Source organism: Nicotiana tabacum, chromosome 6 (assembly GCF_000715075.1).
Source record: "Nicotiana tabacum cultivar K326 chromosome 6, ASM71507v2, whole genome shotgun sequence".
NCBI lineage: Eukaryota > Viridiplantae > Streptophyta > Magnoliopsida > Solanales > Solanaceae > Nicotiana > Nicotiana tabacum.
In genome coordinates this window covers 192,258,965-192,273,983 of record NC_134085.1, presented here as the reverse complement: position 1 = coordinate 192,273,983, position 15,019 = coordinate 192,258,965, and the positions used below count along the sequence as shown (strand labels likewise).

Here is a 15,019-nt window from a genome sequence, read left to right as displayed (position 1 = left end):
GCAAGCATTAGTTATGCTAAGATTATTTCTTGTCTATAGTTTGATGTGGTGTGTTTAAAATTAAAATGCATTACATAATTTTTAAGAAAATTAATTGTTTTCAAAAATACCCTCCATATTCTTTAGTTTTAAGGTATTTTAAGGATAATTTATCTTTAATCATGCTAATGCATGCATTAACAGTCTTGATACCATGGTTTGCTATGTATTAATTATACATAGAATAATACTAAATATATTATATAATTAGTATTTGCATTAATAATACATAAATTGAAAAAATGTAGCAAAGAATGTCTAAGTAATACCAAAATGAGGACGTACGACACCGATCCAGCAACTCGTCGCCATCTTATTTGTCGTGTATGTAAGTCATAGCATATGTGTTGTTTGTTGTGACATGATTCTTGTCATGTCACGTAACTTCTGTCACTTTTATGTCGTATGCAGAGTGACTTACAGGCCACCACTACTAAATTCGTATATGGTACAATATACCTAGTAGAAAAGCTGGTTATTGTACCTAGTACAACGTAGAAGTATAATGTATACAAATACAACAGAGTAGTTAAAAGTAGTGTATCTCGGCTTAGAAAGTAAATAGAGTAATTAATAAATGGAGAGAGAGAGAGAGAATCAGAGAATCAGAGGCGCATGCAAAAACACTCATCATGCTGTCCTCTGTGACCCACGCATACTTCCCATGCCTCTCTTTTTCTCTCCTTTCCATATCTTACTCTCCTTTCCCTCTTTTGCCCTTCTATTTTTTCATTAACTTGATTTTAAAATTTCTTTTTCTGTTGACCTTTTCTTAGCTTTGGGAAGCCCTTTTCTTTTTAGATTAATAATTTCTGTTAAATTTACAATTTTACCACGTTAATATTTTTCTATTGTTTTCATGCAATGCTATGTAAGTTTCTTTAGAAACAACGATTTTCAGTATCACTTATAATTTGAATGGAAATAAATAAATTTTTAAAATTTTCATATTAATAATTTTTTACAGACTTTTAGCAAAAATAATCATATAATTAAAATAATATTTGTTACGAACAACACCAAAATTTACGCAACATGTCTGGCTTTTTTACTAGAATTATGATTTTGTAATATTTCTTATTCTAGTTCCGAAAACTTTTTTATTTTACTACAGTTGTACTTTATATGATCCGAAGTATATTTATTAAAGGTGTAATGGCTTCCTGACCACTTAAATTTGTAGTGCTTTTTAAAAGTCGATACATGAACTTGCACTTTTCCCATTTGAACACTCCAACTTGATGCAATGGATACTAATAAGCACATTTGACTGTTGACTATGCCTATGTGGAAGCAGCGCAACTGATATGGCTAAATTATGTGCAGATCACGCTGCAAAGGCGTGCGGAATGTATTGTTTTTATTAAAAAAATATGAGAATCAAAATAAAATATAAATGAGACCAAAAAAAAGAAAGACCTTTCCCTTTCCCCTCCCTCCCACCTTTGTTCGTTATTATCGCATACATAATTAAGATATCCTCACACCCTCGATCGACTTCAGTCACATAGTCTCTTTTCTTTCACGTTCAGTCTAGGGTTCCCCAATTTCTCTCTTTATTGTAGCTTTCTCTCCGTAATTCGTTTTGGTCCAGCTTCAATTCAATGCAATCAATCGGAATAATACTTCTATTTTCTATAACCTTTGCTCTCTATATATACTCTGGAACTTTTTATTTAGGTTTGGAAAGTGAAAAAAAAGTAAAGAAGAAAGAGGGTGGTGTTCGATGGATCAGACGTGGATCCCAGATATTGGATATGAGTCAATGATTTGTTAACGGGTTTTTTCTTAGAGATTTGATTGGTTTAAGATTTGATTGATAAAAAGTAAAGCAGAAAAATGAGTTTACCGGAGAAGTAGCTGACAGTGACGAAGATACCGGAGATGGTAGTGAGGTAATCGAGGGTGTTGAAATTAGCAACAGTCTTAGTAAAAGGTGGGTTTCGATCTATAACTGGGTATTCTGGCTTTGCCAATGCTGTTGTGTCTGTGTTCATCTTCCCTATTAGCAGCTGCTCTTTTGGCCAGTCGCCGACAAGGGGACAGTGAGATGGTTTTTAATCGGAAAATGCAAGTGTCAGTAGTTGTATATGTTCGTCTTTGCTATAATTGCGGGTCAACAAAATGTGAATGATGAATGATGTGGCTATAAAAAATATTAAACTAAATCCATGTCAGCAGCAATTGAATAACACGTACCATTATAAGTGTTCATTAGTAGCCATTTTTTCAAGTAAAAGTGTTCAAATGAGAAACCCAAGAGTTCATATATCAACTTTACAAACTGATGCAAGTTTAAGTGACAAGAAAGTTATTTCGCCATTTATTAAATAAGAACCTAGCTTTTTTTAGTTCTAATTTTATAAATTCTTTCGTTCTAGAATTGAAATAATTTTTGTTTCACTAAAATTCTGCTCTTTATGATGCAAAGTATATTGGAAAAGTATTTTCATAAATAATTTATCTCATAAAACTAATTAATAATGTAAAAGATAATTTCAAGAATTTACGGCTTATTTGGATGGTTGTTACCTATTGTATTGTATCATATTGCTACTTTAAACACGATGTTTATTTTGATTGTTACTTAAATTTTGTTGTATCGTATCGTTAAATCTGTCATTACGTACCGACGAAATGTGCCACTTTATGTAACAGCCGATTTAGTGTGGTCGCATCATTACCTTATTTTTTTCTTTCATCTCATCCTTCATTATTATTAAATAATTTTGTTTTATTATGTATTCTACCTTTTTATATAATAATTTTACCCCGTATTATAATTTTTCTTTATAATATTACAAGTTTATTCTTCATATTGCTGGTGCATGATATCATAAAACAACGATAAATAATATAATTTATTCAAACATTATATTCATCAAATAATATGAAATCATCCAAACAAGACATAAAAATAACTAAAAATAAGACATTCAATAAATTGGGAAGTAAAGGGTATAATGGTCATAACAACGTCTTAATCAGAAGTATATGCCAAATGTGGAGAGATGAAGAGCGGTCAGCAAGCAGAATAGTACTAGTATAGTAATAGGCGTAGGGTGATTGGCCTGAAGAGAGTAGTAAAAAGAAGCCAAGAATATCCTCTCTCCCCACACTGTACTAAAGCCGAAAGAAGTTGACAGACGGACCACTGATATACCCATTGCTTCTGCGTAGATACCTCTAAAACCACTTTCCCAAATCCAAATAAAAACCCTTATTTCTCTCTCTCAGTCGCTCTCAAATCCGGGGTTTATACCTTTACTTTTACACCCCTCAATTTCATTCACTGTATTCAATTCAAGATCCCTTCTCTGATAATATCATTATGCCTACAAGATCTTCCGCTGTTGTCTTTCATGGCGTCCGTACTTTGAAAATTTGGTAGGGGGCTGGTGAAGTTGGTTTACTTTTCTGTTCAAACCCTTTAATTAAAGATGCTGCTACTACAAAGTTTGGGTACTAAAATTTTCAGCTGGAAACTAATTCATAGCCATGAAGATCTGTTTCTTAGTTTTTTGATTACTTCTTCTGAGGCCTAAAGTTTGGATCTTTTAGCAAATATCCCAGTACTTCTTATCTTGTTTCAAGATCCAAAGGTTGGTTGGTTGGTGTTAGCTTTACTGTTTTGGTTGTATTAAGGGAAAGGAAAAAGAAGCTTGGAAATTTCTAAGGAATAATGGAGAAGTATTAGTAGGAGTTTAAGGAAAAATACAAGGAGACTTCGTTTTTTTTTGGTAATGGTGAAAGATAAGTGAGTATATTTTTAGTTTATTGGAAGCTCTGAAATCGAAAGATACAACAAGTTGTCTAGTGCTTGACGCCAAGGAAATATAGTGCCGTTTCAGTTTGGTAATTGGTTTTTCTTGCATTTCGAGAACTATTCTCTCTTTTAGTATTACCAAGAAAAGGTCATTTCCAACTCCATTTCACAGACATTCTCATTTTGTTCAGAGCTCCAAACAAAGAAAAGAAAAGACAAGAATAATGCTAAAAGTCTCAAGTGCTTGAAGCAAAGTGCTGTGCTTGTTTTTTGAGAAGTAAAATTTTGAAGGGCATATTTGTAAATCAAGCAATGGCTTCCTGCAAGGATGGTAAGACGTCGTCAGTAATGGATAATGGAAAATATGTCCGGTATACACCTGAGCAGGTTGAAGCACTTGAGAGGCTTTATCATGATTGCCCTAAACCTAGTTCCATGCGCCGTCAGCAACTTATCCGTGAATGTCCTATTCTCTCCCATATTGAACCTAAACAAATCAAAGTCTGGTTCCAGAATCGAAGGTACTACTTGTACAATTTTCTACTCTACTATTTTTTTTATATTTATATATATATATTCTTTTGTTAAATATTACCCCCTTTATTTCCTAAATTATGCTTTAAATATTACATTTTTCGAGTTCCTAGCTATTTTCTCTAGGTTTTTTCTTTGTTCAACAATATGCATGAACCGGGTTGCCCTACATTATGTGTGAATGACAAATTTTTTTGTTGTTTATTCAATTTTGGATAAATGTAGATGCAGAGAGAAACAGAGGAAAGAGGCGTCACGGCTTCAAGCTGTGAATAGGAAGCTGACGGCAATGAACAAGCTATTAATGGAAGAGAATGACAGATTGCAGAAGCAAGTTTCACAACTGGTTTATGAAAATGGTTACTTTCGCAGGCAAACTCACAGTGTAAGAATTTTCCCCCTATATCTGTAAAACCATTGTTGTTCCTTATCATCAAGATAATAAGGCTTGTTTTTTTCTATAAATGCAGACAACGCTTGCAACAAAAGATACGAGTTGTGAATCAGTGGTGACGAGTGGTCAACACCACTTGACATCTCAGCATCCGCCAAGGGATGCTAGTCCTGCAGGGTTAGTGAGTGGGATTACAGTTGTTGGGTCCTTTTCTTGTAAACATCGTGGTTTCTGAGTTGTGACCATTTTCCTTGTTTTTTGTGTTTGTGCCTTACGCCAATTTTTGTTGTTGTTTTTGTTGTTGTGCTTTTCCAGGCTTTTGTCCATTGCAGAAGAAACTTTAGCAGAGTTTCTTTCAAAGGCTACTGGAACTGCTGTTGAGTGGGTCCAAATGCCTGGAATGAAGGTATTTTTTAAATTAAAATAATGGCTTTTCACAATTAACTAAATTAAAAATTTAACTTATATACACATATAGGGGTTGTTTGATAGTGTGTATAAGAATAGTGTTGAATAAGGTGTATTAGTTATGCAGGAATTAGTAATACATGGGTTAGCAATGCAAGCATTAGTTATGCAGAGATTATTTCTTATCCATTGTTTGGTGTGGTATATTAAAAATTAGAATGCATGGCATAATTTTTAAGAAAATTAGTTATTCAAAAAAAGACTGTATTTTGACACACGGAAAAAAATCATTGGCTTATCAAATTATCTAATCTATCGAGCCGTGAAAAAGATTCAACAAAATACAGAAACAAATCCACTATTCGAAAGAACCGTTTTTTGTGATTCCTATGATGCAATTGGGGTTTATCGGGCGCTCCATATTCTTTAGCTTTAAAGGACTTTAAGTATAATTTTGTCTTTAATCATGCTAACACATGCATTAATAGCCTTGGTATTGCTAACACCATGGTTTGCTATGCATTAGCTATACATAGGATAATAACGAATAGGGTGTATAACTAATGCTTGTATTAGTTATACATAGGTTGAAAGAGTGTACCAAACAAGGTATTACTAATACGCAAAGCTAATGCATGCATTATTTTCTGTAATGCACTCTACAAACCAACCCCATATTGTCATAAAACATGTAAAACGTTTTATTTTAATGATATAATAGGTAAAACGTTTTATTTTCTAGCATATAGCATACTACTCTAATTATCATCTTTAGGTGGCTTGATGGTGCAGGAATCTTTAATTTTGTATTAATATTCAATGGTTTGGTTGTCACTTTCATGTTATTGTACTTATAGTACTCGATTAATTGTGCTGTAAGTTATACTCCATCCATTTCAATTTATGTGAACCTATTATTATTAGGTGAGTCAAACAAGATTCTCCTTGACCAGTTTATTGCAAATATTTTTGAATATTTTGAATTGCTAACTATTGTAACTTGTAATACTTTCTTTGTAGTTTTTGAATGTGTAAATTTTAATTCAAAAATTTTGAAAATACTTGTGGTAGAATTCACTCAAAAAATTAGTCAGTTTAACCCTCATAGGTTCACATAAATTGAAATGGAAGGATCAGATTGTTTTAACATAAAGCCAATGTGAAACTGAATAGCAGCAATCCATGCATTAAACTATACTGGCATACGACCTTAAAATGGAAAATCTCCATTGTATTATTATCTGTTTAACTAACCATCTCTTGCTTGTTCTCCTCATTTTTTCCTATTGTTTTCTTAGAAATGTGTTTTATTTGATAAAATTAGTAATTAATTGTGAAAAATTTATGTCGATTTTAGTTTTAGTACATAAGATAGATTATAAACTAAATGTTAAATTGGAGTTAGGTATGGAAATAGGCCAAGGTTATTATTAGCTTACAATTTTTTATGTAATTAAAACCAATCATATTTTTTAAAGTTATGCACTAAGCAGCGAACCTCTTACAGATCCCATAATATGTTAAAAACAATATAAAGAGTATTATTAACAGCCATCATTATGATCAGGTTTTTTTAATTTTCAATTATCATACATATCTTCTCATGCCGGAGATTAATATAAGTCATACCATAATTAACTTATAAAGAGTTATAAAATGCCACAATCTTACAGTCTTGGGATGGTATTCTCACTACTACATTTTGGTGCATTAGTGTCGGACCTCAGGCTCATATTTATAGAAAAGTTGTCCTCCCTTGGGCTTATTGCTTATTTGCTTGATCAATACCAATCATTCAGAAACTGTGAGGACATTAGTGTATCATGACACATTTTCATGTCTCCTTTTTTTCCTTCTTTTTGTAGCCATATTATTTCTGGTCCAAACTCTCGGTACTGATTTAACTCTATCTAATCATCTCTCTGTTGAAATGAACAGCCTGGTCCGGATTCCATTGGAATCATTGCTATTTCTCATGGTTGCACGGGCGTGGCAGCACGAGCCTGTGGCCTGGTTGGTCTAGAGCCAACGAGGGTAAGTTGATCATCTATTTCTAAATTTATGTTTCTGGCACTCTAACATGAAATTAATTCTGTGAGATCTCCCCAGGTTGCTGAAATCCTTAAGGATCGCCCCTCTTGGTTTCGCGACTGCCGGGCCGTTGATGTTCTCAATGTGCTGCCTACTGCCAATGGTGGAACCATTGAACTTCTTTACATGCAGGTAGGTTACTGTAATGTTACTTCTCGTGTTTGTGTATTTGTTCTCTCTATACCTTCTTGAACTGAGAAAATACTTTATTTTTAGCTTTATGCACCAACGACGCTGGCACCTGCCCGTGACTTCTGGCTGTTGCGGTATACAACTGTTATGGATGATGGCAGTCTCGTGGTAAGGATTTATTTTGTCTAGTTAGTACTCTTCCAATATCACAAATTATAATTTGTGAAGTCTCTGGACAATGTGTAAATTTCTCCAATGTCACTGAAATGTGTCGGAGGAAGTAGCAATCCATGTTGGTATAACTTAGCGGCTGTTGTATATCATAGAAAGCTTGAGAATTTTCTCCAGTTGCACCTTCACTTTCTTTACGTTTATTCACATGCAGCGTGAACTAACATGTCTCATTTGATAAAATGCCTAGGTGTGTGAAAGGTCACTTGGAAATACTCAAAATGGTCCTAGTATGCCACCAGTTCAGAATTTTGTGAGAGCAGAAATCCTACCTAGTGGATACCTGATTAGACCTTGTGAGGGAGGTGGTTCAATTATCCACATTGTCGATCATATGAATTTAGAGGTAGAGTTGTAGTCCATTATTTCCTGCTCTGTTTCACTGTGCCTACTCCTTCGCTGTTATGGTTGACGATATTATTATTGTTAGGCATGGAGTGTGCCGGAAGTGTTGCGCCCACTTTATGAGTCATCAGCAGTGCTAGCTCAGAAGACGACAGTGGCAGTAAGAATTCTCTTTCAAATTGGTTAATACCACATGTTGGAAATCGCATCCTCTTCGCAGGCCCACTTTCTATTTGCATTCTGGACACTCAAATCGCATCCTCTTCGCAGGCTCTACGATACCTCAGACAGATTGCACAAGAGGTTTCACAGACTAATGTCAGTAACTGGGGAAGACGACCAGCAGCTCTACGCGCATTAAGCCAGAGGTTGAGCAGGTTTGGAAATCCTCTTTTTGGTGGATGCTCTTTCAGTGTTCTAGAGTTTTTTTAAGTAATTAAAATCAATTATTTTGGCAGAGGCTTCAATGAGGCTCTGAATGGTTTGACTGATGAGGGTTGGTCAATGCTCGGTAGTGACGGAATGGATGATATTACCATCCTTGTGAACTCTTCTCCTGACAAATTGATGGGCCTAAACCTTTCTTTTGCAAATGGATTTTCATCTTTGAGCAATGCGGTTATGTGTGCAAAAGCGTCAATGCTTCTACAGGTCTGTTCACTTCACTCAATACTTTGAAGCCTATAAAATTTGATTGCAGGTTTCCTGTTTGTGCAAGTGGATAAATAAAGGTTTCTTATTTTTATTGTTTAGAATGTGCCTCCTGCTATACTTCTGAGGTTTCTGCGGGAGCATCGATCTGAATGGGCAGACAACAATATTGATGCTTACTCTGCTGCTGCCATCAAAGTTGGTCCCTGTTGCCTTCCTGGGACTCGAGTTGGTAACTTTGGGGGTCAAGTGATACTTCCACTGGCACATACTGTTGAGCATGAAGAGGCAAGCTTAGTTGATTTATTTAATCTTACATTGTTTTGCATGCCTAAAACTGTTCCAGTCTTTCTTGGGGATTTTCTTGTCTTAGTTTCTGATGATGTGCTCCTTTTTTGCTTAGTAGTTGCTGGAAGTCATTAAGTTGGAAGGAGTTGGCCATTCTCCTGAGGATGCTATAATGCCAAGAGATATGTTTCTGTTGCAAGTAAGTTTTATTTTTCCCCATGTAAATTTAGTCCTTGTGCTGTCCATATTTTCAACCTTTCTGGTGCAGTATAAAATGAAATCTAATTTTATCAAAAATTATATATTTGAAGACAATGTTTCTATATTTGCATCTACTTTAATGGCAGAATATGAGAATGTCTTTCCTTGAATTGAAAGATTTTTCTGATGTGTGGAACATGGCATTACATCAACAAGCAAAGTCAAAAAAGAAACTTTTAGTATGGAAAAGTTAGAAATTTAAAGTGTATTATGTAGTATGGAAAAAACGCAACTTTAATCAATATGTGTGCTGCTAACATATTTGTTTTGGAGCGTCTTAGTTAATTCACAGGCTTTGAGAAGTTATCTAGAACCATGATTAATCCGTTTTGGATAATAAATCTCCTATCTTGTTTGGCAAAACTCATTATGCATGATCTAATGTTTCACTTTCTTGCATTGTGGCCGATGACTCCTTAACACTTATATTAGCACACCATGACTATTTAACTGGACTCATATTGGTCAATTCTGTGGTAGAAAGCTGAGTATTGTGGGCATCTGTTGACTCTTAACATGGTTTATAACCACTCTTTTGATTTCCTTGCTCTCCTCTTAAAATAGGAATCTGGAAACAGATACTGTGGAATTTGATTCCAATGAGACTTGGGCGTTTCATTGTTTCTGAGCAGGCTGCAATATTTTCTGCTCTCGTATTGCTTTTTTACCTGTGTCTGATACTTGTGGTAATAGTCACTTTACATGTTTTTTGACAGCTATGCAGTGGAATGGATGAAAACGCTGTTGGAACCTCTGCCGAACTCATATTTGCTCCTATTGATGCCTCGTTTGCTGATGATGCACCATTGCTCCCGTCTGGGTTTCGCATTATTTCTCTCGAATCTGGAAAGGTTAGCATTTGTATTCTCCCATTAGCACTTTTTCTTTTTGAGGTTTCTAATCCTCCATGTTTTTGCTAATATGGAACTTTGTGCAGGAATCCTCCAGTCCGAACCGCACCCTTGATCTTACTTCTGCTCTTGAGACTGGCCCAGCTGAAAACAAAGTGGGCAATGACCTTCACACAAATGGTGGCACATCAAGATCTGTCATGACAATTGCTTTTCAATTTGCATTTGAAAGCCACATGCAAGAGAATGTTGCTTCAATGGCTCGACAGTATGTTCGAAGCATTATTTCATCTGTTCAGAGGGTTGCATTAGCACTTTCACCGTCTCACTTGGGTTCCCATGGAGGTCTTCGTCTGCCATTGGGTACTCCTGAAGCACATACATTAGCTCGTTGGATCTTCCAAAGTTACAGGTTTGTTGTATATACTTGCATGTGTGCCTAAAACAGGAACACTCTTTAAGTCATGATTGTCACAGGTCAGCTATTGTGCATGTGATTTACTATATCAAATTCTGGATAATATACATGACTTTATGGCAACCTTAGTTGGTTTATATGTATAATGTTTAGATTATCATGTGTCTCATTTTCCAGAAATTGGCTCATCATTCGCTCTGATTTATCTTTGTTGTGATATAAAAAAATGGTTACCTGCCTCTAAAAAAGGGGTGTGACCCTCCTTTTCTTTAAGCTTGATTTCTTTCTTTGATTTGTCTGCCTCTGATTGAGTTATGGAGTTTGACATAGATGTCCCTTGATTATTTTTTAATTATTTTTTTTGCTTCTTAAGGTGCTTTTTGGGTGTGGAACTTCTGAAATCGATTGCTGAAGGAAGTGAATCAATCCTCAAAAGCCTATGGCATCACTCGGATGCTATTATCTGCTGCTCTGCTAAGGTTTCAGCACTTTCTCATGTCAATCTCATATCATTCTTTTGCTTGTTGGGGACTCTCTATGCAGCCCTCTGATGCCGCCAAATTAGAAGAAACTTTTTCCGATTTGTCATTAGGGATTTTGACAGCTTTTCATTATTTATTTTGGTTGCAAGTTTAGTTCTTCCGAGCACTGAATTCTTAAGTTCAATAATTATGCAGGCTATGCCAGTTTTCACGTTTGCAAATCAGGCTGGTCTTGACATGCTTGAGACAACATTGGTTGCACTTCAAGATATTACCTTGGAGAAAGTTTTCGATGATCACGGAAAGAAGAACCTCTGCACTGAGTTCCCACAGATAATGCAACAGGTTAGTATTCCTTTAAATGTGGAAAAATTGAATGTAGCAAAGAAGTGATTGGGTGGTCTTGTAGATGTGATTACAGTGTGCTTATGTTAACCACGTCAAACTGATCCAGTAACACCTGAAAAAAAGAGCTCCCCCTATGCGCGGGGTCCGGGGAAGGGCCGAACCATAAGGGTCTATCGTACACAACCTTACCCTGCATTTCTGCAAGAGGCTGTTTCCACGGCTCGAACCTTTGACCTCCTGATCACATGGCAACAACTTTACCAGTTACGCCAACACCTGAAATAAACCTAATTCTTAGAAAGTCTCTCTAAGGCTGCGTACATCCTACCCTCCCCACCCCACTTGTGGGATTACACTGGGTTGCTGTTGTTGTCTTAGAAGGTCGGCAAGAATTCACAAGATAAAATACGCTCACCCTAATAAAAATTAATCAGTGAAGGGGAACATTGGCGCGTCACGACTTCTTATCAAGACTCTTGATTAGTCGTATCTTTCTAAGACGAAAAAGTGAGCAGTAGCTTCTTAGTCATGTTGAACTTTCCTTGATATTGAATATCACGATCGCAGCAGTTCTAACTATATTGCCATAATTCATTGACAGGGTTTTGCATGTCTTCAAGGGGGCATTTGCTTGTCGAGCATGAGTAGACCTATTTCTTACGAGAGAGCAGTGGCGTGGAAAGTTATGAATGAAGAAGATAGTCCTCACTGCATCTGTTTCATGTTTGTGAACTGGTCGTTTGTCTAAGATACTTTTGTCTAGATCTGCTTTTGAGGGATCAATAAACTCAAACCTAAGAACCCTTAAATATCTCCCTAAGAACCATTTTGAACTAGTTTGGTTTGTGAGACTTGTTTATTATGCTTTCCTTGCTACTCGGGAAGTTTATGCTATGTCTTTGATGCCTTGTGCTACTTGAAATAGTCCCGTATATCTATTGGGAGAGTGGATATGGGATTATTACGAATGTGAACTTAATATACTTTTTGCATGGAAGGGCAAAGGAAGATAATCGCAACTGGCTAATAATCTACTATCACTAGGAGTAACCATTTAAAGGGAGGTTTTGAGGGGTAAAAAATTGTATTCTAATAATTTAAAGTTTGTTTTGAGTAAGGTTTTAAGTAAATGACATGGGTATGAACCACGTGTTTGATTCGTGTGAACCATCTTTCACTGGAACCTGTGTAACTATCTTGGTCAGCTACTCCAACCAGTGATCTTGCCTATAGTCTTTTGCTAGGGTCATGTTTGAATTTTCTGTGGTTTCAGTCATATTCAATTGCTAGCGCGACGTTATAGCTTCATTTTGTCCTTTCCTTTCATGTTCGAAAAGAAACATGAATATAAATCAGTGAAGCAAGGTCAGGAACGATGCAACGAGCAAAAATATACGGCGATAGCCTTTCATTTTTTGTTAAGATCTTTCACTTTCATCGTAGTCAAAATTTTACTACTCCCTCCGTTTCAGTTTATGTGAACATATTGTTATGAATACCGAAATAGCTGAAAATGCACATGCACCTGACCAAGTTAAATTAACAGACTTTGTTTGGCTTCCCTATAAATAGCCAGTAGAATAAGAATTACAGTAGGCTTGTATTATGCGAAAGTTCTGTGCCTCTCATCTTCCTTCTCTCTGTGTCTTCTCATCCCCATTCTTGTGGTGTTTGAGTTCTTTGTAATTTCCTTTAGCTGAGTTGTTCCTATTACTGCCAATTTATCAATACAATATACTTTGGTGTTATTTGGGTTTGTAGCACATATTTTTTTTTTCGTTTAAAAAAGAATGTTTCTTTTCTAAATTTGGAAACAATTTGGTTTAAACTTTCAATTCTATCCCTAATGAGAAGCTTTTATAACCACACAAATACTCTGGATCCCTTTTTGATTTGTTTAGGACCACAAATTCAAAAAGTCTCATTTTTCTTAAACTTCATGTCTAGTCAAACGGGTTTATATAAATTGGAACGGAGGTTACAGTTGCTCTAACAACAGGGATCTCCCCTGCTTACGGTCTTTTGCTGCGATCAGACTTGATTTTTCTTTGTTTTCATTCATATTCAACTATTGGAGCTGAGGTAGCAGCCATCATTTTGTCCTTTCTTTTCGCTTAAATAAACATAATTAGAAAACAGTTGATGCAAGCTCATGAAAGATGAAATAACAAAAATATATGATGATGGAATTTTTTCCCCCCGATTAGTATTAAAATTGCACAAAACCTTCTTTTACTGCACATGCACAAAAAGTAGGCAACTCAGCGTGTGACCTATAGGTCATGAGTTCGAGCCGTGAAATCAACCATTAATGTTTGTATTAAAGTAGGATGCATAGCCTATCCCCTTGGATGCGGCCCTTCCCTGAACCTTGCGTGAATGTGGGATAGTTCGATGCATCTTTTTTTTTCTTTTTAAGCGAAAAGCCGAATACATACAAGTATTACCGTGTAAGCATTGATCTTTTCTCTTTTTTTGCTAGGCTAAATTAAAGCACTTCAAACACAAACAATATCAGATAAGACTTACTACAAAATAATTAAGTCTTGAGATCAATAGCAGTACAAGTTTAACTTTATTATTAGCACAACTCCGTTGAGGGTGAATAAACGTCAGATCAGTAACTTGGACTGTAAACATGACGTTAAAAAGCTAATAACATGATGAGTAAAAGGTTAAAAACTTGGGTAACAAACCTAAAAACCTCACTTGGGTAATAATTAGTTGTTTAATTACTCCGAAGCTTATCCATAATATTAATTAGCTAGGTTGCAATATTAAGATCATTCATCTCTTTAGTAATTGCAGGAATGCAACTATTTGTTCTTGTAATCCCACCCTTCTTTGGAATAATTCTGTCCCTTGGACTAATAGATTTAGCCCTCATTATTCCCTTAGTGCTCTTTTTATACATCTCTCTCATAGCCTCAGCTTGATAAAGAACTGGATATGCCCTACCAAATTTATTAAACTTACTACAAGCATTCATATGAATACTTAATGCTTCTTCATTCTTTCCTCCATTTTTTCCTGCTTCTTCTTTCACTGCATCAGTACAAAGTCCACATATCCACTTACCCGAATACATTTTTCGAACACGATTAATGTATTCGGAAGTGTATTCTTCACTCATTCCACAACACTCGCATTTTGCATTTTCTACTTCGGATATTGGAGGCAGATTTGACTCATCAATAGTATCTTCTTTGTTCATCCAATCGAACGAGATATCGGACATTGTCCTTTTTAGGCTATCGTTTGAGAGACGTGGAGGTTTGTTTAGGTTTTTTGTTCGAATGTTGTTGGAACTGGGAATTGTCTCTCCATGTGGTGCCATTTGAGAAGAAAAATGTACTTTAATTTGGAAAGAATATTGCTAATTATATAAATGGGTGTATGGAGTTGAGATCATGTAACTAAGGATAGGAAAAGATGAAGATTGTAGGTTGCTATTTATAGTTGTTGGCTGCTGTTTGTTTTTTCAAGTTGGAAGCTGGAAAGTTACTAAGTTGTGGACCATGGGAACTTACATGTCACTTTTCATTTCTACTTTGCATGAATTGTCTTGAATTTACTAGATTTTTCATTGTATAAACCTTTATCTTATTTTGCTAAGAATAACGTCCGTGTACACGCTACCCTCATTGGACCCTACTTGTAGAATTTCACTGGGTTATTGTTGTTTTCATTGTATAACTTCTCTATAGTATATATTAGAAGGGAAACAAGTAAATTCGTAACATGAAAAATCAGCCAAACAACCTAATATAAATGTAATTA

The 15,019-nt window shown here is 35.5% G+C and overlaps 2 protein-coding genes across 2 annotated transcripts; one reads left to right on the top strand and one right to left on the bottom strand.

Moving 5' to 3' along the window:
• Positions 1–3,082: 3,082 nt before the first annotated feature.
• LOC107817328 (homeobox-leucine zipper protein ATHB-15) lies at positions 3,083–12,154 on the top strand. Its single transcript, XM_016643130.2, has 18 exons — positions 3,083–4,326; positions 4,565–4,724; positions 4,810–4,910; positions 5,049–5,139; positions 7,080–7,175; positions 7,251–7,364; positions 7,449–7,532; positions 7,786–7,941; positions 8,026–8,100; positions 8,211–8,317; positions 8,399–8,591; positions 8,694–8,879; positions 8,998–9,078; positions 9,857–9,991; positions 10,078–10,403; positions 10,783–10,888; positions 11,087–11,236; positions 11,841–12,154. Exons 1-18 carry the CDS (start codon positions 4,118–4,120, stop codon positions 11,985–11,987), a joined length of 2,517 nt encoding a protein of 838 aa, XP_016498616.1. The 5' UTR covers positions 3,083–4,117; the 3' UTR covers positions 11,988–12,154.
• A 1,641-nt stretch (positions 12,155–13,795) lies between these two features.
• Positions 13,796–14,646, bottom strand: LOC107817327 (uncharacterized). The gene has a single exon (XM_016643128.2). It carries the CDS (start codon positions 14,574–14,576, stop codon positions 14,004–14,006), a length of 573 nt encoding a protein of 190 aa, XP_016498614.1. The 5' UTR covers positions 14,577–14,646; the 3' UTR covers positions 13,796–14,003.
• Between the last annotated feature and the right edge of the window lie 373 nt (positions 14,647–15,019).